Source organism: Rhopalosiphum padi, chromosome 1 (assembly GCF_020882245.1).
Source record: "Rhopalosiphum padi isolate XX-2018 chromosome 1, ASM2088224v1, whole genome shotgun sequence".
NCBI classification, from domain to species: Eukaryota; Metazoa; Arthropoda; class Insecta; order Hemiptera; family Aphididae; genus Rhopalosiphum; species Rhopalosiphum padi.
In genome coordinates, this window is record NC_083597.1 from 74,667,567 (window position 1) to 74,693,924 (window position 26,358).

The following is a 26,358-nucleotide window of genomic DNA, read 5'->3' on the forward strand; positions in this document are numbered from 1 at the left end:
GTTCGTATTTGTTTTAACTTTTATTATTGCGATTAAACCAACAGCCAATATTCATATTCCATGAATTATTATCAATTACAATTTTCAAAATGCATGTATGTACATCATAACAATGTAACATGGATTATATTATAATCACGGGTTTTTTTTTTTAAATAAAATTTCTAAATACGTATGAGTGAACATAGTGTACTTAATATGATTTTAATTACGATTTAAGTAAACACACTCGTTGGTCGTGTTTACGGATAAATAAGATAATGACGTGTTGTTGTTGTTCGTTAAATTATTGGTTTAAATACAATATTCCGTGTTTCTATCCCTAAACAATATTACAGGTAAAAATTATTATAATATGTTTTCGTATTAGTGAAAACACTACGATATTATCGTATTTTCTTCAAATATTATATAAGCGATCTAAAACGATTGTGAGATGCCAACAAAAAGGTTTTGCGCGGTATTATAAGTTTCCCGTCGAGTTACGAAAAAATCAAAATACACGTCATATTATCATCATTGGAAAAAAGTGTACTACGGCGAAAAATTGGAGAAAAATCAAACTACTACAGTAACGACAATAGTTATATAGGATCTTACCCCGTTCTGAGATACGTCGATCACTTCCAGATCGGGTCGTCGATCGATCATTTTGGACCGGCGTCGTAGGTGTGAGGAGAAGACGATAACACGACGGAAATTTGCAAAACCGTTTCGGCGGGTCGCGGTTAAGTACGAAAAAAACGAGAAACCGAAAACGAATCGAATTTAAACGGTCAACCCGCTGACCGCCGGCCAATCGAACATTGTCCGCGCAACATTGTCGTCGGCGGAGCGTACGGTGCACCCTTCACCCACCCACAAACACATACACTCGCGATTTTCAAAATATTGTTGTTTCGCGTCGTATCTATCAACGACGACGACGACGACGACGATAATAATATTAATAACAATTATTATTATAATAATAACGATGTCGATTATGATAATAATTGATGAGGAGAATATTAATAATAATAATAATAATAATAATAGTAGTAATAATGTATACGGGACGTGTGAAAAAGTAACGATGAGGAGAAGTGGAGAATGAACGCGACGCGTGTACGAGCGAACAGTAAAACACCTCCGTCCGCGGAAGACGCACGTTAGCGTGTGCCGAGGGCAGCGGCATGTGATGGTTTTAACATAACTAGTTGTGTGCGTGTGCGTGTGCCGACCGACCGACCGAGCGAGTGAGCGTGTGCGTGTGTGTGTGCGCGCGTGTATTTGCATGCGACCGCCCTCCTCCTCCTCCTACTCCTCCACGGCAACCTCCTCATCCTGCGACTCGCCGTTCACCGCCGCCGCCGCCGCCGACGACGCCGCATCGCTAACCCGCCCCCGCTGGTTCCTCGTCGCCCTTCACACGTCACGCCACCGCCGCCTCGCCACGCACGCCACTAACGCCGTCGTCTCGGCGGCGGTCGACTCGGCACTACGGCGGCGTCCCCGTGAGCGCTTCGAAACGTCTTGAAGGGTTGGCTGACCCACCGCCGCGGCCGTTCGCTGTATACGCCGCCGACGACGATAAAATATGACAAAAACAACGGTATTATTGTAATAAACGATAAAAGCGCATTCGGCCCGTCCACCTGCACTCGTCGCGGCGATATTTTGATATTTCGCGATGGACGCCATCCGTCCCGGGACGCGGCGTGTCCGCGTGCCGGCGCGCGTCGGGCCGTGCAACCCGCGCCCGCCGGTGACCGTCGTGATTTCGCGCTTGGATCGCGAGTTACACGCGCCCCACCACTGCGATTGAACCGACCGCTTCATTCGGCGCACCGCCGCCTATGGAGATGTGCCGCGCCCGCATGTCCGGCGATCTTCAGAGAAGATCACATAATAACTGCATGACCGCTGCGTAACCATCAGCCGTAGCTGTATTTATACGCGATATCGTCATGGCGCGTTGTCGCCAGCGCATCGTCGTTTATCGACAAACCGTTCTCGCGTGGTTTCAGACGTCTTCCGTCGTGTGTCGTGTGCCTTTTGATCGTATTCTGATCGACCGTTGAATAATCGTTCTAATTAACCTGCACGAACCACGAAATGCCGGGAAATGTCCATCGTAGTTGGACCGAGCTGAACTTTTGGACACGACCCGCGACGTACCCGAGAACCCGTGGTCTTTAGATTGTAATGATAATAATAATAATAATAATAATAAGAAGAAAGAGAGGTCGCGGAGACAACATCAGAAGTGTTTAAGTTTTAGTCTGGATAAGTCCCCTATTGCCGCTGACCGGTAGCGCTTAGGCATAGATCTAAAATAATGATCAATTATCGAGGTTCGCGTATGCCAATTTCACGACCACTTGTTGTATTATACTATAAGAGACTAAAAATCGTTTACACATAGATAGGAGGTACGGTATAATCGTTATTTATAGAATTGGAAATTTTAATTTCAATTATAAATTTTGGGGAAAAATGGATAGACTTTAACACAACAATTATGTTACTTACGAAATTTCGTTCGTGCTCGTTTAAAAATGTACGTGTAATTTTTATTTTATGTCAACCATAAATGCACTTCAAATTCTATAAGTAAAAGCTTTACAATGGCGAAAGTGACGTGTTGAGTAGGTGTTTATTTTGACTTGTACGAAGAATCCATCCATTGATGAAACTTCATGGCATGTGCGTGTTATTCAGTTAATTAAGTGGTCCCGGTCAGGATGAAAAGGGAGTTGGCCGTAGTATTATTAAATTACAGTTTTGTTACATAAAACATTTGAAAGAAGATTATTAGCGAGGAGATATAACGGAAGACTTATCATTAATTTAAGTTCTTTCCTATGTAGTAAACAGAAAAAAATCATAGTCATATATAGGTAATGTATGTATTGTTATGTCAGTTAAACAGTTTAAATTCAAACTGTTGTTCATAAAGTTATTTAAGCGTGATGATTGAAAATAATATTATTATTCATGCGGTCAACGAACATTTACCGTTTTACTAGAGCGGTTGTCGTAAAAAACATTAAACACGAAAATGGGGATGTGTGGAAAATAAGAAATCTACCGATATTTGTTGATTTTAACGATGTAAAACTTAGGTCTTCATAAGTTGCCATTGTAAAAATTTTTAAGATTTACAATTTTTTTTAAAAATGTAGTGTTAAAATAACTACAAAACTATGTAGGAACATTTTATTTTCAAACACAGCAATTAACCAAGGTAACTAATTAATTATTTTTGTAAAAACATTTTGTATAATATACTGTTGTATACGATGTGGTGTCGAAATTGTATGCATGGTGATTATTTCAACTAATCGACTCGAACAATCATAGGCTTAGCTGTTGGGGAGGGGGGTAAGTATATAATAGATTATATTCATATGGTTTCACAATATTCAACAAACAATTAACCAGATAAAAACTAATGATTTTAAATAAAATACAAAATGTAAAATGAATATGATAATAATCACTAAATGGGTTGGATATAATTCAGTCCCTATAGTTGGTAACTTTCCTCAGTTGAGGCCTTGAGGGGTAAGCATGATAGGCTGTATCCTTTATAATATGACATTTAAAATTGTATCTTTACGAACAAAAGAATTTTAATTGAGCCGTATTTTTAATATAATAATACATTTTGTGAACTATTAAAATGCATTACCTTTTAGTTTAATTATTATTATTATTATTATTTTTTTCAATATAATATAATGTGTTATTATTTAACAGCTGCAAAAAGTATAAATTAATTTCGGTGTAGATGATTATTTTACTTCGACTGAATTTTTGTATTATTTTATTTTTTTTGAATATTGTTAAAGTACCAATAAAGACAAGACGGATTAAGGAACTTTCTTAAGTTCTTCTTTAGTAAATGTATACATTGATGCATTATACATGTATACATTTATACATCATTATCTATAGAGCTGATTATAATTTAATTTATTTTTTCAATTATATTTTTTACATTATGGATTATTATTAAACATGAAGACATTTAATTCTCTTAATATATAATATTATATAAATATAGTAATTTTTAAAATCCATAATCGATGCTTTAAATATATAATATCTGATCATTGTTTTGGACTTTTCTAAAATATTTGGTTGATAATTGATAATTGATACAGTAGATAATTATTATAATTAAATATATATTATACTATATAGGTAATAATAAATTAGGTACCTATAAATAATATACTATTAAAATTATTTCAATATGAATAACTTCCCGCGATTATGTTACTACGTAAAAAGTTTGTGCCATTCATAAAATAAACAATATACAAATACTTACAATACTTGTTATCATTTTGACCAAAGGTATAATCTAATAATTTGTAAATTTCGTTTGAAAAAATATCGTCATATCATTTGTTATCTGTATAAATTGTATAATACACTAAACTACTAACTCAGACAAAAAATTCTCAGGTATTTTATTTATTACGTTAGAAATATAACTAAGGATTAGGGTTGTGCAGTTTCCAGGAACTTAACTTGGGGTGAATTCACGGGAATGTTAAGGGATTGACGGTAACATAAAAAAATCCACAAAAAACAATTAGTATATTTATTAATTCATATTCATTGTGTTAACTATTGCACCAATAGTTACTTCAATTAGATATTCAAATTTTTAAATCAAATTCAATGCAAAGTTAATTTATTCTAAGTGAAAAACAAATTAAATTGAAATTTTCTTTTAATTAATCAAAAATTAAAAAACATTACATTTTTTATATTTCTGTGCGCATTGTGCGTTTATGTCCGATGAATTTAATTTTAATGTTATGTTATAATATACTATTGCTTATGAAAAAAAAAAAATATTACTATTAATAATAATAATAATAATAATTGAATTATGTTAAAATATCAACTTTGATTTACTATACGTGTATACCCTATAATTCAAAATACTAACGCATAAGTATTTAAATATCTAATTTTTCCTATTACTTTTAATATTATCTAGGCCAAACGCTAACAATATCTTTATGTTGATTATTTAAAATTAAAATCCTTGTAAGTAGTGATATTTTATTAATATTTCTTTTGTTGAATTTTGGTATACAATGGTACACAACGTTTACAATTATATTGAATTTTGTTTGACCTCTCAATTATATTAAAATATGCAGAGTTGCTATTAAATAATGCGATCATAGAAAAACGGAAAATGTATAGTGTATATTATTAAAATATTTTGTAAAATATAAAATATTAAATTGAATTGAACAACAATTTGAAGTTATTTAATAAATTGTATACATTAACATCCACGTGGTACTTGTCACAGAAACAATACTTTACAATATTAGTTATTCTATATTCAATGGCTATAAAGAGACACAGCATTGTAGCTTATCTCAATAATACAATTTAAATACATCAGGTTGAAAGTTAATAATAGTTAAATTATATAATATTGGAATGGTACACATTTACTTTATTTACTTGGATATCTTAGTGTCTCTATTACAATTAAATATTTTAATTTAAAATTATAAAGTGACTATTATTAGAAAAATATATATACAACAATATAGGTTATAATTTTTATATTCCCGAGAAAGCTCCCATTCTCGTAGCCCTCTGGGAATTTATGGTAGTACTGGCCCTAGCCGTAACATAACACGATGATAATAAAAATGGGTTGAAATTTAATCTCATATCCATAGATACTTATTATTTCTCCATACCTAACATTATTAAATAATTGTTGTTTGTTTAAAATAATATAGAGTATACGTGTATTATAATATAGTGTAGGCATATCTACCTACATGCACATTGAAATCATTAAATTTTGAACGATCGAATATTAGAAATGTGACTACATATATCATATTAGGATTATACGCATAGTAGTAGATATATTGTATTTTTGTGAATATATGAGCTATATGTGTACACGGATACATTATACATACTATGTTGAACACATAATATACATATAGTGCAGAGTACAAAACTTATGCGTTGGTGTAATCATACCTTTTTCATATACATTATCTTATTACCCAGCCCGTTGTACAACGAGACGAGAACGCAAACAGAAATGGACTAATATAATATTATAATACTCATATCTACTTTTGAACAATTGAGCACTGACCTCGAGCCTATTAATATTTGGGTACATTTCATGTTTTTTTTTGTTTTTTTTTATTATTATTAATAACAACATAATAATATCTTTGGTGCATATAATTTGTAAATTCGTCCGGTTTTTAATTATACACACAGCGAGATCAAATGACTATAATACGTACACTCGTCTGTTTACCAGATCGCCATCAATCATCATACGGCATTAGCTAGTCGTTCCGAAATACCCGTGGCGCAAGCACAATGCGAAACCATCTTTTTGTCCCACCGCGACCGAACGGCAAGGTTTTGAGGTTTTGTGTCGTGTGAAATAATATTATTATACATTAATGTGGGCGCACAGCCGACGAATCGCGAAAGTACACTTTTACGCGCAGAGTTTTTAGTATTCTTAATAACGCTAAATATCAATACTCTCCCCCTACGCGACCACATTTTTCCCCACACCACCCCTCTCGCCCATCGAACCCACCACTCACGGGGTTCTCTCGCGAAACGTGATTATAACGATTTCTTAAAATCGGGCTGGGTGTGTGGGGGTGCGTGTAGCCTTTAAAAAGATGATAATATTGATCTTTTTTTTTACATTAAAAAAAAAAAAAAGTAAAAGTAAAACTAACGGGGGTGAAGTGTTATGATGACTAGAGGGGTGTGTGAGAGGGTAGCGCGGTCGGGCAAATTATAAGTCGACGAGGGTGTATAATATGTGTGTGTGTGTATATGTGTGCGTGCGTTCGCTAGCGTGCGCGTGTGTCGATGTAAGTACGCGCGCACGTGTGTGTGTGTGTGTGCATTGTCTTTCTACCTCCCCCGACCTGCACCGCACATTCTATTTTCCGCGCTGCACAGGTCTGAACTCTGTTTCCTCTTCCCCTTTTTTTCCACCCCGCCATTTCTTATTATATTCTTCTCATTTGTTACCGAACCCCCTTTCTTATTTAGCCCTAAAAAAACCCACTGTGCAGTTCGTGTGTTAAAGCCTCATCGCCGCACTCTGCCTCTCCGCAGCGATGCGACGGTATATTTTATAATAACGCACATTCGTAATACGAAAAAAAAATATATATGAAAATAACCAATAATAATGGTAATGATAATAACAGACGAGAGTGGGATGCAATTTCCATACCGTTGGCAAATAATACATCACGTAAGTCTGCAATGTTGCTGATGTTCAAATTAAATCCCATAATCATATATGATATTGCATATTGTATAATAAAGATAATATGTGCGTTCTGAAAATGGATATTAATATTATATACGTTACATACAATCAGTAGCAAAAAAAGAAATAATAATAAGAAGAAATACAAAACAATTGAATTAAATTTTCTAAAATACAAGTTATTTTACGAAGTAATCATATTTCCTAAAACTTAAATTTTAACATCACTATTTACTAATCGTAATTCGTGATATCATATTATATCAGTTAAAATTTCAATTTTAAATTATATACGTATTAAATTTTCATATTTGAATACCTATTTCAAGAAAAACATTTTGATTGCGTATTTTTATTTAATTGATTTCTTTAAAATACTCTTATGGACTTATAATTTGTTTAAATTAGCTGATAATATATTTATTTGAAATAATATTAATAATAATAATAAAATAATAATTCAATGAGTTTACATTTATAAAATACAAATAATCAACAAAACAATAAATTATTAAATTAAAGCCATTGTTAATTCGTTGAACATATTAATTAATTCTAAATTTTTAAATCAGTCTAGGTATAAGTAGTTTAATTATTACTAAAAATTATAATTAAAATAACTCAAACAACTGAAAAATGAAGTTATACTACAATTCTTTAAACGTTTTCTGAAAAGTATATAGTTTTTTTATCATTTTATAATACGAAAGTAATATTATGTTATTATGTTACGGATATTATGTACATCAAGCTATTAGTTGTATACACATATTTAAAAACAAAGTCAAAATCAATTTGTAATTTTGACTTTGACGAACTTTATTGTTATATTACAATTGAAAAATACTGCCACTATGTATTAATTCAAATTTTTTTAATTTTTTTAATTTTATGAATAATTGATTAACGTCGTTGTTAAGAAGTAATACACGTCGTGGTATTTAGCGGAGAGAAAGAAAAATTACATCAATCGTATAGTCACATTTGTGTACCATTATTGGCATTTTAGGCATGCACGCATAAAACTGTTTTAGTCCGCGAAATGTACAAGTGATTGGATGTAATTATTTGAACGTCTTGGCTTCAACTAAATTACTTTGGTAGATTACGCGTCGATGTATACCCTATATGTATACGCATTTTCGTAGATTCGCGTATGCCACGGTCCACCCGGTACGTTCAACCCTATTCGGAACTTCCGGATATTTATCAGCCAAACTCTGCCCATCAGCAGTTTGCCAAACATTCGCATTTACATCTGACGCATTTCCGTAATTGATCCATTTACGTTACGAGCCGCCAGTGGACCAATTACGCTCTGCACGCATTGTGTGCAGGGGTGTCGATGTACTTTGCTCTCTGGCGCACACGCCGTGGGTGCAGTTAATAAAAACGAAAAAGCTAGTGAATATGACCGTGAGCCATAGTGATCTATGTAGTATAGATTTGGGGAGAGAACATTTTTTTTTGAATGGACCTTGGCGGCCTACTGACCTGAATAAAAAGGGCAAAAAAAAGAAAGGAAAAAAGGATGCATTTAGTTCCAAACAGGGTTTTACGACCCCAACAGCTTGTTAAGTGGTCATTCACGTTTTCGCAAGGGGATGGATTCGTTTCCCCCATACAATATATATATAATACACACCGCAAAGTCCACGGCGCAACCACTAACACCGCTTTTACTGCAGCCCTACCGCTCCAACACCAATATACCACCGAACAGTAACTGCACCGATACGCATTTATGGATTGTTATATTTTTATTATCATCGTAATTATTGTATACAATAACTTTTTTTGATCTTTTTATTATACGTAAATAAACCAGAAAATTCGACTTTCATATATTATTATTATAATATTATGTAGGCATAGTATCTTTTCGAGGGTAAAAATATAGAGCGACAAACATAACGCTTCCGAAAGAGTTGCGGTTTTAATATCGGTGTGTCATGATATAATATCAGGTATATAACTATGATACATATATATATATATAATATTATGTCATATATGTCGAAACGAGTCAAAAGACAAACAAGGGGTTAATAAACGCGCGTGGGCATAAATCTTCGTGTCCTGCTTCTGTAGACTTGGTATACTATATTTATATCTACACTCGTTCGTTCGTTTATATTATACATATGTTATGCTCGGTGGAAAGTTAGGGGTTTTTATCGTAACAAATCGAGTGGTGTACGTTTAAAAAAATCGTCTACGTATCTTTATCATTATTATTTAATATTTTTATATATTATTTATTTTAGAATGTTGTCTCACGTGTGTTGTAGTATTGCAATATGATATATATATATATTTTATACTATACAACTTATTAGTACAATTAGCGTTAACTATGTTATAGGTACCGTACGTAAAACACAGATATTTTTTTCCAACTATTTACTTATAAAAGATGTATGTTATTCTTTACTGAATATCTGATATTCATTTTGTGGTTAATTTAAGTCATTAAATATTATTTATAATTTTGATTTAATAAAAAAATAATATCGTTGTCCAAATAAAATAACAACCTAGGATCGTCCATAATCGATTATAATAAAATCAATAAAATAAAAAAAATCATTAATATTATGAGTTGAATCGTATAAATATAATATATGGTTTTAAATATATCGCTACACACAATTAAACACACTCTAAATACTAAAATTTTAGTTAACACTTAAATAATATAATATTACCACCATTAAATTAACCAACCCGCAGAATAATAAAAACCATAATGAATCTCCTTCTCTCGCGTATTATGACATATTTTCATACTAATTATGTCTATTTCGAAATCTATGTAGACTTGATTATTGTGTAGGTGGTTGTATAATATTTCAGAAAACATATTATTATATATTTATAGCAACACATATTTTAACAACTTAAAAATCATAAAATAAATAAAAAAAATAACCATAAATTATGAATTTACTCAAGTATACTCAAGTCGGCAAAAAAAAAAATATGGTAAAGTATAAAGAAATCACTCCGTTTTAAAAATAACTTCAGAATTTTCTAAATCTTATAGTTTTTTTACCTGCTAATAGTATTTTGACATTTAGTTTCCATAACTAGAAACAGAACCAATGACCTACGAAAATTCAAACTTCCGTACAGGAAATATATATAGTTAAGTACCTCCAATCGATAAATTCAAGATTAAATACAAGTACTATAGGTCCTTATATAAGTACTATAATTCTAACAATAGTTTTACTATATTGAATATATCCAAAATGGTATTACTAAAATGGTTACCGCTGACCAACACGTCAATGAAACTTTTTACTTAAATCACTAGCATATCGTTAAATAAAAACAACAACAAAAATCAAGACGGATAGACTGCCCGGACCGACTACATATTATTTTTATACGTGTATTATAGCACATTTTATAATACAATACATAATATGTTTGAAACCAGTAACCACGATGTTCATAATCTACATTTAAATCCGGAATTATAAGTATCTACGAAATAGTAGTACAATGATCGTTTGAGCTGCATTGTATAAAATATACATCACGAGATTCATTCGGATTGAGGTCAGTATAAAAACATTTCATATAATAATAATTATTACGAATCTCGTTCTACTCGTATTTCTTTTCATGTTAATACTTTTTTTTATCTAATTTTTAACCGATCATTAGCCAGAATTTTGTTCTATATACAACAATATCATCTATAGGCCGAGTTTGAACGGGCCTGTGTGATTTTTGCCATTCGGTCATGAGTCATGACGTATCATTGCACTTAATATAAAAACGTGATGAGGGCGGCGGTCATTACCAGCTGATGGAAGAAAAGAAACAACAATATTATATATGACACGCGGTACAAGGTGTATAGAGGTAGAAAAAAAAAGAGACGTTAATGTTTTGACTAGTAGACGTCACTGTTTATGTTTTTTTTTCCTGTCACGCCGGCACATATTATAATCCTGTTTATGTGTAATAGGTAATAGGTAATTCTATGCGAAGGATGGAAAAGAGAGAAAAAACGATTTTTTTTTTTTTTTTGATTATATAAAATTACATACCTACATAGACAAAAGCGATGACAAATCACTTCAAGAATTAACTTTTCGCTTATAATTTATGATGTTCACATCACTTACATAATATCATATATATTTACGTGACTAAATAGGCTTAGGTTTGACCAATAAATGTCATAAACGAGTGAGTAGAAGGTCCATTTTTTTTTCAAGGAAAAACGTCTATAATATTCTAATGTTGGTGTAATGTTCGTGAAATATACATTTGTTCGGTAGTTAGTAGTTGTTTTTTTTTCTAAGATCAGAAAATCACATTTATGGTGAAATACACTAGTGTCGGGTTCCATAAACCTATGTGTAATTTAGACGATAATGTGACCGCGAGACTAACTACAGTAACACTATGATAATCCATTCCGTTAGCATTTTCTACCTGTATTGCTTTTATATAATTTACACTGACGCTTACCTCGTACGTTAGACGATCCCGCGAACCGGACAATTGTTGATATCAATAGCCGTCCAACAAAATGGTAATCGGTATGAGTACAATATTTTTACATAGATAAAAAAAAACTAAAAAAATAGTAAAATCGGAATAAGTACTATAACATTGTGTAGGTACCTATAAAATATAATAATATACTTTGAGCAATAATCGTCTTCGTATAGGCGTCTTCGTGATTTTAAAAATAATGGTCCATTTTTCTATCCCTTTTACCATAAAAAAAAAATAGTAATAAATGTATGTAAAATAAATGGGAAAACACAAAACTCCCACTCATAAAATAAATCATCAACTATTTCAGATTTATAAACGTGTCAAAATTAGTATAGTCCATTGAAAACGTACGCATATTATTGTGGTAGATATAAGATTATAACGAGAACGAAAACAATATATTATTTAGATAGTTGGATACCAACATTATTTTTTTTAATACGTGTAACTTAGTAGAAATTACCTAATCATTTTGCATTTATTATGTTTATACGCAGTACGCGGCACGCGCATAGGTACGTAAATATTTCGAATATTAGAATTCAATGAAAATATTTTAGAAGAGTTGACATCGCAACGTAATTTCCTTATCATCAATCCTTTGATTTTTAGATAGATATAACAGCAAGAAAAATCACTTTCATCAGACTCAACGATTCAATATTTAACGAGATATTTTTTTGAATGACTATATTAATGAGCCCTTGATTTTTGGTTCTCTTAAACACTGCAGTCGTAATGTGTGTGTTATCATGGTTGGAGGTGTGAAAAACCTGAACGTAATAATTATATAATACAAGTGTATTAATCGTGTCATAACTTAGAATATGTACGACGGTACCTATTACCGACTAATAGCCATTGATAGACATCTATGTCACACGTAGAATATAAGTAAATATTCCTAAAATTCTATTTTTCAGAGTACTAATATAAACGACAATCAACAATATTACGACGATAAAATAAATTAACGGTGTAAGGTGTAACATATAGTGGCGCAGGTGATTAATAAACGTTTAATACCATACGGTCATAAGGTTCACCTGCAGCGGGATAAATCAATAAGTCAACAACACTGAAAAAAATAATAATAAACTAATAAATTGTTCAGCAAACAAATGTCGTGTACTTCGGCCGTCGACTGTGGTAGTGTGGTACCTATATATGCACACAGCGTCTCTGCGTATACCGGCACTTTTAACGCATCATAATACACTCGTCGGAAGTGTACACGGTGTTCACGTCAGGTCTCTTTTCGACCCTGGAAACATTGTCACGCTCAGGTAGATCGAAGACTAATGATGGCACACACACACACACACACACACACACACACTGACACCAGTGTGATCACACGCACACGTCCGCGCGCACACACATAGAAACAAAACGCAGCTAGGAAAAATAAAAAAGGCGTCTTTATGATATATCCTATCGCACGGAAAAAATCGTGGTCTAATGACGACGTCTTGGAGGTAATTTGCATCCGGTGGGTAAGATACTTAATGTTTTCCCGTCTTTTTCGTTTTTTTCTTCCAACCCACCGCGACCGTGCCGACCATAGAGTACACATTAATCATTTAAACACCAGGAGCATGATAATTCGGTAATTGACTTCGTATGAGAGATGTCCGTCTCCCGAGGCGGTGTCTTTTTTTTTTTACCACGGTATTCGTGGTTTTATTCGATTTTTCAACGATGACAGGTCGACACGAATAAAGATGGGAATAATGAAAAAAAAATAAGTGAAAACATATTAAAAATAATAACTTGACGTGGGAGGTAAAATGCGAATCAAATATCCAGAAGGCGAATCATTTGGCTGGCAAACTCAACGCTCAATTATGTCGGTATCTTATAATATTATGTACGGTAGACAATACGAGTATTATACTATATTGTGCGCGATACTTTGCGGCTCTTCATTGGTCTTGATTGTTATTCTGAGGCCCCCAGTAATATGTCGAAAAATACTGCGATGGGTTTTGTTTTGCTTTTAATGTTCGTCACGTAATCTCAATAGATTTTAAACTACAGTTTAATTTATTAAAATAGGTACCTTGTACTTAAATATAATAATAATTAATAGTTAGGCACTATTAATTATTGTTAAACTTATTTTTTATGTTGATAATACATTTATTTTATCGTGTGTATATGAATATTATATGTAAATGTAAACCTAGATTATTGTTATTATTTATTAATGTCCATAGTTGCTGATAATTTTATAATTTAAATATAAAATAAAATGTATGTATGCACGAAATTAATCTATTATTAATGGTTTTCATAGAACTGCTATTGTACCCATATAATACAGTTGTAAAACAAGTATTTAACCGAATCATTGCATAATTTTAAAGAATAATGTACAACGTGGAGAAATTTAAATTATTTTATCACTATAGTTTTTTATAGTATCTTAACTTTAGTATCATTCTAATGTTCTTCAATGATTTATACGAATAAATTTTCCACCCACCCATGGGCTACGACTTGAATATTGTGTGTTTACAGAGGATAGTGGAAAAATGGATATACGAGTATGTATAAGTATCTATTAATATTTTGTTAATAAACTATCAGAAACCATAAAAATGTAATTATTAAGGTAAATTATTGTATTATGTTTAAAACAATTTAATTTAATTTTAGTATTATTTTTGATTATTTTTTTATGTATTCTTAACTTTAAGCTTTAACCGAAGTTGGAAAATATTTCTTTTTAAACGATTAATTATCATTGATGTTATTCGTCATCGGTACCTACCAATAATTCAAGTGTAGAATATAGTTGAGGGCATGAGTATATGAGGTCGTATGGACTATCAGAATAAATTATGCAATTTTTTCACAACTAAATAAGTAAGATAAACAGCGGTTTTCGTATTTGATATGGACGTGTTAAGAGATTTTAAAAAGAAAGTCTACTAAGTAAAAAAGAAACAATCATCTATGGGCTAGTGATTATTATAGTAAAAAGAATATGGTAAATATCATTTGTTGAACATTAGGTATAGCCTCCGGAGAAAGTCTGAAAACGGAGCATGCTTCCTGTATACATTTGAAAAATTCACCGAACATTAATATTTAGTTACAGATCATTATTGGATTATATCAGAAATCGTGGTATCGAATGAAATTCGTCGATTAGGCCAAACAATTAATCAAACTGTATTTTGTATTTTATCAACATTTATAAATTATAAACATACTATACAACGATACAATACTATCCAATGCTTAGGTATATTAAAGAAGGTCTTACATTTATTAGGGATAATGTAGTTAAGTTATCTATTTATATAATTTATTATCGCAACACAGAACAATAATTAATTAATATGATATCAAACAATTATATATTATTAAAAATAAGATTTATGGTCATAAAAACTAATGTGTATAATATGTAAATACTAAATATATTAATGACAAGGAAGTCGTGTATGCTATACGCTTCTATGGTAAACAAATTTAAAACAATAATAAAAATTACACGTATATTGTATAATATTTACTTAATTCAAATGTATTCAAATTGTAAAAATGTAAAAAACAAAAAAATCTACATAAATGGATTGAAATATAGACAAATTATCACAACAACCAATAAAGATTATTATATTATTTTGTAGAATACAAGTTTAAATAATACTTAATGGCGATAAGTTTAATTTTACTTTAAGAGATATTATAAAGGTGTCCTTAGTGTATTTCAGAATTATAAAGGAAAACAAATTTAGGCCCTTTCTATTATTTCAAGATGTATACAAAAAAAAATAAAAAAATAATACGCAACGACTTTTCATTAAAAAAAGGAACTTATTATGTCTTCCATAGTGAAAACCGAGTGTTTGTCGTGTAACAAGATATGCCTTTATACTCCAATTTACTTGCACACGAATATCTTACGCCCGAGAGAGGTAAAGGCACTTGTAAACAAACAAAATAAAAAAACGAACACTTCATCAACCGTAAGGTGAATTTCTGTGAATTTGTCAAATCCTCTCGTTGGATAACGGCGTGTGTATATATATATTGTATTTATGATAGTCCCCATACGCATTTCAAACGCTCTGCCGGTGACAATTAACTGGGCTATTGTTACACTAATGACACTAAGGTTATCTACCCTGACTGCAACACTGCACGCAGTACGTTTGGACCGAACTTTATCATTATTATCACCATAGTCGGTTTTCTTAGCTACTGTCCGAGAAACGTCGGCCACCGCCCGCGTATGTCCCTCCTGTTGTCTTTGGTTCCCCGAGCTTTTGCGAGTAATTAATTAAAGGGGTAGTGTGGCGCGGTACGGTGGCGGGTGCGGGGAGACGCCGAGGAGGAGAAGACTAAAAGGGACACACGGGCCTACCGACCACATGAAGCCGTCCTTGCTCGTGCTTAATCGATATTCATACACATACTCGCACACGTTCACATACACGTATATAATATGTATATATATATAAACTATATATATGTGTGTGTGTACATATACGTATAGTATATACATTCATACTATACATAATGTATATGAATATATATGTGTGTATGTGTGTGCACACGCATGCAAAAGGGAGACGTGCGTGTTTGTGTGTGTTGGCTTGTGGCCGACATTTATTCTTAAGTCTCTGTGTGTATGTCCGGCAACGACGCGAGGTGGGGTCGGCCGAAGAGAGTTGGCGGAGAGAGAGGAGATATTGCTCGTACTAACACGGGGTCCGGGGTTGAGGTGTGGATGAGGCGGGAGGACGTGTATGGCCGGGGTGTGTCATGGTAAGGGTAGAGGGTGAGTAGGTGGTAGGGTACTAATGTCTTATGTGTGTGACGCAGAAACCCCTAAACTTGCTCACGCGATTGTGAACGTATACGTATATCCTTTATAATGTGTTCGTGTGTAATAACGAAATTTAACTTTGGGCCCAACTAATCTACATGAGGGAAACGGACCGGGGATGGCCGGGGATCGATAATGTTTCTCTGAAAACACACATGCACGTTTTGTTCGACATGCCAACCCGTGGCCGGATATGCGTCGTGGAGGGCATTTTTTTTTTCGTTTTGTTTCACACGAAACAATAACGCACGAAAAACCATACAGTTATCAAACGCCGCGTGTATGGCGTATACATGGACGATATAACAACCACACTATGTGTACCTATATAGATCATGAGTGCGCTACAGTATCAAACGACCAGTCCCGTTGTTCACTACCTACCTACATACTATATATATATATATGTATCTGAATGTACAAAGGAAGTTCATATACACACACACGCCATGATATGATATATGTTATATATGAATACGCTTTATGTAACAGACAGTGCTCAGATATATCATAGTACAAGGTATAGAATATTCCCCGAACACGATTTCAGATTTTATTTGATCGCTAATTTATACACCACAGGCACCCTTTTCTGGACTCGGTGGACTCAGTGTCGTATTATTGCAGTGTACGACCTGCGTGATATCATATCGTTTCATTTAATATCATATGTATATACACACGTATTAATACGTTACACATGCGCTTTTGATATATATATTCACTAACATAATATTGGTATGGTACGTCATGTCATAATCATTACGAAGGATATGCCGCCGGTTGTACCGATGAATGTACTATACATATTAAACGTATACGAAAGTGCACCGTATAGTACAACACAGTACAGTTCGGCATACAAACAACCAGCCATCGCCGAAATTATTGAGAGTTCTGTGTTTGCGTCGTACAATAATATTAATATCTCAACTACAACACGATATTTATCATGTATTACTAAACATATCTAATACCGAATAAAAAATATTGTGTACATTGTTCAAATATAAAAGTTATAATATTATATAAATATATATATCAGTATGTAGATATGACGATCAGTCTGTTTGATTGTTTCCTCGGTCCGCTGACAACAGTTTCAGAGATTATGACGACGGAGAGAGGATGTATCGGATTGTGTTCGTGATCAGCGGTGCCTCACCCGCGAACAGCGTTTATTGCGTCGGATAATAATAATATATGTGAATCGTCGACGGGCCGTTCGGTCTACACGCGAATACGGTCGACAATGGCGTGACTGCGTGAGTCCTGTGCCGCGGAGGAGACCAACAGACAACAGATTTCGACTGTCCCCTAATTGTGCGGTTTCCCATTTGCACAGAGATGGTACAAAAACGTATAATTGGGATTCCCGTTAATTATTACCGACCGACGTGGTATAGGCCAAACGTGTTAACAATGGCCCATGCTCTCACTTAGCTGCACAGTGCACAGCAGCGAAGAGGATGTGACGGTTATTTCTAAATCAGAGGCTTGGTGGAAGTATGGACATTTACTCGATGTCGTTTATATTGTTATTGTTGTTGTTATTTTTGTTATTCGTGTACGCGTATATTATTCTTTGCCACGAAATGGATTTATCAAAACGGGCAATTATTATAGTATATATATACCTGTGTATAATAATATGTATGTAAGTATATTACATTGTAGAATATATGCGTGTTTCCGACTTCAATCGTTCGCTCCATAAAAAACATATTAATATTGTTACATAATTATGTCGGTCTCTTTGGTTTCATAATAAAATATAGTTTGAATAAAAACTGAGTTGTAAACATTTTAAAAACTTTTTGAATATATACAAACGAAGTAAAAATCCAACGGTATTCGATATTAATATTTTAAACAATAATACATCAATTTCAATAAATAAGATATATAATATATTATTGAATACTAATAATTCTATTTCGCATAATTAAATCAAAAAACATTTATAATTTGTCATTATAGGTTATGGTATAAAATATAAATATAAAAAACATCAACAAAAAGTTGATCAAATTATTCTTTTAACCATTTTATCCATCAATTTTTGTAAAATTTTCGTACGTGTTCAGTTATCCAAAATATTAGGAACGTGCAGTATTGCATAAGTGGTTTTTCTAGTTAAGTTACACGTGTTTCGCGACGATATTCAGTTGACAAATGACAATAATGCATTTAATCATCTGTTTCCATTAAAGGAGTGAAGAAGATGCTGTCGAAGTATTATACGTGTCATTGAGACTCGAGAGTCAAAATCTCGCATCCATAGTAAATGACGAAACAAAAGAAAAAAAATAATAACACTAATTTTTACTGATAATAACATAGGAGAACCCGTAACGTGATGTTTTCCCATCACCCGCGGCTCAACAACAAGTAGCGATCGGCGCAGAATCACCCGACGATATTAGTATTGTTATATACCTACACAACGACGATAATATATAATATTATTATATTATATTTAACAACAATGAGACCACTTGCGTAGTGGCAGCGGCGGGGAGGTATCCGAAGATTTCCTGTGTGTGCGGTCCCAGTGTAGAGTGCGTGCGTGCGTGTGTGTGTGTGTGTGTGTGTGTGTGTGTGTGTGTGTGTGTGTTTGCGCGGAAAAAACATAATGGCCTGGGCTAATTAGCCAGCAGAGAACAGATCAAAGGTGTTAACAATAGCGATTTTATTCTTAGGTTTTTTTATTTTTATTATTATTTTTTTTTTCATTCACCTCGCACTTTTATTTCCCCACCAGTCATTTTCCCATATATATATATATATTATTTATTACTATTATATGCCCACGGACGGAGGATGTGACGGTTATTTCGGAATCACCGATATAGTTTGGAAGCGTGACATTGTGGCAAGGAAACGGCACTGGATGGTCACACGTCAGTTCTCCGGTTCATATGATCTTACCGCAACGAAACGAACAGACGACGGCGAGCAGAAAAAATGTATAAATAGTGGAAAAAACTGAAGGAAATTGTCAAAATCGTGATGGAAAATGCGACGTACGTATAATGATATAATGATATGAGCACATCACACATGTGTGTAGTATAGTTGATCATATATATTTCCCAAGTAGTTATGTCAAAATAAAAAAAAAACACTCACTTGAAATATTTTTTGAAAATAATAGTATATAGTATATACACACCCATCCGCCTACTCTAATGGACGTAAGCACTCGTCAAACTGAACGTCTCAGAAAGTCTAAGGATTCTCTAAATCATTATTTAATAAAACAGACAAAGTAAAAAAAGAGACTGTATCGGTTTGTTCATATGATCGATGAATAATAGAAACGTGTGGGTGAATAATCTGGCCGAATTATTAATCGCGATCAGCCAACCTTATCGAATATGTTGTCATTTCGTCCGACAACATTCCTACTATTTTATTTTATATTTTTATGATTTAATTTAATTTAATTTTGTTGCTAAATTAACGATAATGAAGTTGAATTGTACGTCTATATACTGTGGATTTGTATAAATAAAAATTCTACATTTTTTTTAAAAACTGTTAGAATATTATAATGTTTTTAAAAATATTTAACTAAGTACAGTTTTAATATTATATATCTTAAATTTCTTAGAGATATATTTTCAAATGTTACACATTTAATTATGCTATAGTACTATCTTTATTTTTCAGTATATTTACCGCATATCCGCATGAACAAGTTTTGAAAATAGCTTAAAATTTAGGTATGTGCCTACACAATAATAAAGATAATACAGATTGATAATCACCGTGTAGTTACGATACTGACAAATTACAAGAGCAATTTTAAAAATAAATATACATATACCTACAGCATATTGTAATAAATCATATAACATAGTATTTACGTAATATTATATTTTAAACTATACTGATCGATTTAGATCGATTACGTTTCGAGTTAATTGAAAAACACACACTAATTGCAGTTCCTATGTAATTTAACCAACAAGCGTGGAAGATCATGTCATTGTGTTATACATGTTACGTAAAATTACAAAAACTGTTATGCATAATAGATAAATTAAAGGAGAAAATGTATGAATTTAATGAAGCTCAAACCACAAAAAATATGTTTTTTAAATTACGTATAGGTATTAAACATATTGCAAACTATACAGATTATTGTGGACTAAATATATTAGGTGTTACATGTTTTGTTGTGGTTATCAAAAATAATCATTATTATTATTGGTATCATCAGCATAATAGATTAATCAAAGGACAGATCATATCCTAAAAAAATATTCTAAAGCTCACTTAAAGATATTTACTAATTATGGAAATACATTTTTGTTCATAAAATTAAAACCCTAAATTTGTTAGTCCTTTTTTCAATGTTTTACCTAACCTAACCTCAGTACCTACGCCCTTTATAATATTACACTAAAAATTAAATAATAAATAGTTTAATAGTTTATAAAATTATTTTTTAAAATATAAAAAACAATAAATTATACGAATAACGTAGTTAGGTAGTATGTAGTTAATTTTTTTGACGTCCTTATAGCATTTTAAAGTTATATATGTATACACTTGCATAAATTAAATTGTTAAATTAACATTATTAGTTAAAGATTAATTTTCCATCAACCTGTTTTAGTTCCAGTTTATAATTTATAGTGTGAATTCACAGTAGTACGAACTGTAAAAAATTTAAATGTCTCAAATTATTTTATTTTTTAAATCATTTGTCCATTTTTTATAATTTTAAATTGACATTCTTAAACGATAAGCCAATTATATTGGATTATCTATGTAATAAATAGTTGACACGGCCACACTGTACCATTACCGTTTTTTATCATTAATTATTGTTATGAATTGACTATAGCCAATGTATACATTTATAATTTATAATATTATGTAAATCACCAAATTATGTCAAAAATAGTTTTAAAAAAAACTTAACTATATAGGTACTTGTAGACGATATTTATTTATTACATTATTAGGTTCCTTAAATATAATGATATTATACATCAGTTATTTTTATTTTGGCGAACAATATAATTCTATGTTAAACTATAATAGAGAACAGTAAATCATTTTATATTTTGTAGGATGATCATGTTATTGATAAAAAGATGCGTTTTTGTGTAAAAAAAATAAGTGGATTAACCTCAGTTAATACACGGTTTTTTATAAATAATGCATTGACATCGATCGAACATGCTAAAATAAGACCGAACATATTCGAATCGTACACAAGCATAATAAGTTCTTGAAGAATAGTATAATTTCGTCGTATTTGCATAAACAATGGTAATTTATAACTTTTATTTTAATATTTTTTTTTACCTTTATTGGTTCGATAATAATAATGATACAACGTTCGTAAACAAATGCGAATTAAAACATAATTAAGAACGTCTCCTATAGGTATGCCCAGATACCATTACCTACAGTATATATTGCACTTTTAACTATATATATGAGCTCTAAACAAACGTTATCATAGCACAATCGTGTTTATTTTATGCGGCACATTAACTATACCACGATCCAAGTCGGGTTAAACAGGTTATGCGGTTGCTTACCACAGGTTTATGGGCTCTTCGAAACAATATTTATTCGGCGACCCGTTTTCATACGTATAAAGAGAAAAACGTGCGAGTTTACCAGCTTTAAAGTACTTACATATTATTATAAGTACACTGTAAACCATAAACATATTACATTATTATCGTTATTATTATTATTATCATTATATGGTGGTTAGTGGTAATAACAATATTGTATTAAGTATTGAAGTATAATATTATGTTGTATACACGCGTTTGTCAAAATAGACTGCGTGGTGAATATGATACGACTGGAATGCATGTAATATGTGTTTTTAATTATTGGGGCAGCAGTATTATTCAAGTGGACGGAGGTACTGGGACAATATTCTTCATAATATTATATTATTATTGCAAAACAAAACCGAATTAGTTTTTGTACCTTTCATCAAAGCTCGACATTTATAGATTACATTATGTTGTGGATTACAAAGTATCCAGTATTTATATTTAAATCTGATTAAATTATTGTTATCGGAACATGCATAAAATTATGTTATTGTAAATTAATGTAAATAATTCACCAATATTACGAACAGCAATGAAATGTTTAGATGTTTTTGTTTTTAATACGTTGTAACTTGCATTAAGGCTACTATAGTGTTATTAAATTTAAGGGAAATTTCGAACGATCCGATATAATAATATACGAAATAAATGAATAAGGAAATTCATTTTAAATTACTTTAGTCACTGTAAAAGTAAATTTATAATATTTAAATATACAAATAAATGACAGATTATGAAAATCTTAGAGTTGTGCTGTTGTTATTTTAATTACTAATTAGTGTGTTTGCTATTTACATACTAAATTTACACGAGCTACTTTATCATATACAACATAATAATTTCGTTTAATTTAAACTGTGAAATTTATTTGAAAACTGTTTAGTATATTATTTTGGTGACAAAAATAAATTCTTTTAGGTATACGCACTATAATTCGACAAACTCCATGAAATATTCTATAACTTTCGAGTCGTGTGTTATTCGTTTCTTGATAAATTCAATTTTTTTTTTATGCCCTCAAGTTTGGAATTATCCGGATTCTATCGAACATTATCGATATTAAATTATAGCCTGAAGTTCGACCACTTAACTAATCGATGATGACTACCTGTATTATAGCGTGTAATAACAATTATTAAGGGCTAAGGCATATTATTATAACACCGTTGCAAACAAAACACGTTACACCATCGCTGTTGACTAGGCTATATTGTATTATGTTACTATAATATACAGCCAAGGGCCTCTTTACATACTTGTTCGTTTCCGAATCGTAGCCTAGTTATCTCGAATAACACAAGACATATTATTCTTTGTGTACTCGGGCAATACATAATACGAGCACATTTTTTTCCCTTCATATAATATACGTATCAACAACAGAATTAATAAGTGCTCATATACTGTAGGTAGTGGCTTTGTATCTATCGGTCATGCTCTTATACATGCTTCAACACACACGCGGACGGAAAATCAAAAACCATGAACGATCTTCGTTTCTCAAATGTTAATCGTGTATGCAACGTATATATAAATCATACGTTATTCATGTATACCGAGAATACGCTTGAAATCGATTGTTTTCATTTACATAAACAATATTAAAAACTAAATACATAGTTATACTGAACTGAAAAAACCATAATGACATCGGTCCAATAAATTATAATAAGAGCAATTACATTTTTTTTCTTACTAAATTATTCCCAGTTACATAATATTTGAGTTAACTGTCCAGAATTGAAAAACAATGCAAGTCAATGGTTTAATCATATACCGTGTTATTTTTCCCTTACCGGTTGAACGTAAGTTTACATCGTTATACATAATATTTTTATAAAGACCCATTTGAAGTCGTTTTGTAGAAGATTAAAAAACAAAAACATTCCATAGGTATCGTTATTTGATTACACATAATGTATTCGTTACCACAACTAGGTATATAGATCGAATATCTTTCGTAGTGGTCGCGGGTCGGACGAACAATATTGGTGGTCACATCGTAAAGGCTGTATTAATGGATTTCATTTAGATGGGAAAGGGTGGAGGGGAGAAGAGTTGAAATATATTAGAGCCACGAAGAATATTCATCGAGTGTTTTAAAAGCTAATTAAAGCGTATATTATATATATATATATTACGTGAATGAGGGTGGTGGATGCAAGTCGAGACAAAGAAATAAAAGATCCGTGTGCCCGGTGTACGCATTATTAAGAACTTTGGTGCCCCGTGTACATATTATACTTCCAGGAAGCAAGGAAGCGAGCGAGGAGCTGGGGTTTTAGGGGGGTCGTTGGGCCAAAGAGAAGAAAAAGAGAAAGAATACGAAAGAGTGAGACGGGGCTGCCCAGGAAGAGAGAGTGAGAAGGGGAAGACAGAGAGAGAAAGAGAATGAAAAAGAGAGGGTTTTAAGATTTTATATTCGTGCCGGGCGGTCTGTGACGGGTCCCATCATTTACCCTCGCAGTTTTCCCGTTTCTAATTTCCACCACCGTCCCTCCCTTCCGTCGCCTCGGCCGACACTCCACCGCTGACGCTCGCTGCCCGTACGCCACCGTTGCCTTCTTATTTCTGTTAAAATGTTTTCTCTTCATTCTCAAGTGAAATTAAAATTCTCTCCGTCTTTCGCCGTTCACCCCTGCGTGCCGAAGTTTTTCCAAACCCTTTTTAAAATAAGGATTTCCATATCCCCTCGTCGCGCGATCTTTCTGCCATCGAATCTCCCGGCCGCCCCGCGCCCATTGGCCCGCAGTTTTCTTAACGAACTCATTTCTCTTGGCAATCATGCACGCTTCTTATATATACATGCGCCCCGGAGATTTAACCGAGTATGTAAATACGACGTTTAATTTATATTTTTTAATTATTTTCTCTCTTATTTTTCTTATATCCCTTCGAGCGGGTGGCGGTGTGCACCCCCCCACTACCCCACCGACATCCGTACACGTCACCGACGCCGCCGCCACAACCACCGTCCACCCATCCCGGACGCGCGATTCAGCCGCACATACACTACACTCCGAGGGCAGATCGTGCGTTTAATCCCCTATAAGCAATTATGCACAGACATACTGCAACGGTATAATATTCACGACGTGGCAATATACGATAGAGAGTTAGTATGAATGAGAGAGAGAGAGAGAGAGAGAACATAACAGAACCGATCCGTCACCAAAATTACTAACACAATAAAGCGTCTTGTGAGCAATCTAAATTATCATCACATGTCTACACACTCTCCCGCTGTCCGGAGTAGTCGTGTGGCAAGTCATGCAAGTAAAGTACACCGGGGAAGACGTTGTTGCGGCAGTGGAGTCGGCGGTGGTATGGAACGTATTGTCGGATTATTAAAATGGATTGGTGAAATGGGTTGTCCGCCGTTCCACAAACACGCAATATTATATTATATCTCACGCCGACTGATCGCGTCTCACGCGATATTATTACGAGTCTATAATGTTATATTGATTTTCGTTAAAACGATTATTTCAAAATACAATATAATAATAATAATTATCATACGTAATCGGTATACGTCGTCGACATATAATGTTATATGCGATTTTACGGTTATAACACGTTTCTCGTGTACTGTGATATCGACTAAATCTTTATGTTGAGTTTATGATGTCCTCACATGATATCATATTATTATACGCCGTGCGTAGAATTATAATATAAATTGAATTTATCATTGGTACTTATGCGATTAATTTTAATTATAAATTCTGAAATGTGTAGAAATTAATATTTAAGACGGATATATATACATTACACCTTCTAAGAAACTAATATATATTATATCTTACTTTACCGTAATAATATCGTTTGATTTATATAATATATATTTTATCATTCAAATTAAAAATTATCATAGCATATCACGAATAAATAAATAACATACAATAATTATTATAAATCGTGTGATATTTTTTTAAACGCAAATCTGATTTTTTTTTTTTTTTTAAACTATATTAGCATTTTAAAATATTAATTTTAAAATAATACATATTATCTAATAATTTTTTGATCGTCATATTTAATTATTATTTTTGCATTTTATAGCTATGGTGTAATTTTATAAA

The 26,358-nt window shown here is 32.5% G+C and overlaps 1 protein-coding gene across 3 annotated transcripts in view; it reads right to left on the reverse strand.

Moving 5' to 3' along the window:
• Positions 1-26,358, reverse strand: part of LOC132928043 (transcription factor mef2A) — a 58,208-nt gene that overhangs the window by 21,612 nt on the left and 10,238 nt on the right. The window contains exon 1 of one of the 3 annotated variants that reach the window (XM_060992616.1): positions 601-1,332. The exons of 1 other annotated variant lie outside the window; for it this stretch is intronic. In XM_060992616.1, coding sequence (XP_060848599.1) covers positions 601-651 — 51 coding nt within the window. In that variant the 5' untranslated portion in view covers positions 652-1,332. Of the gene's footprint in view, positions 1-600; positions 1,333-26,358 lie in introns of those variants that run through there. One more of the 3 variants, XM_060992609.1, reaches the window with a different exon arrangement.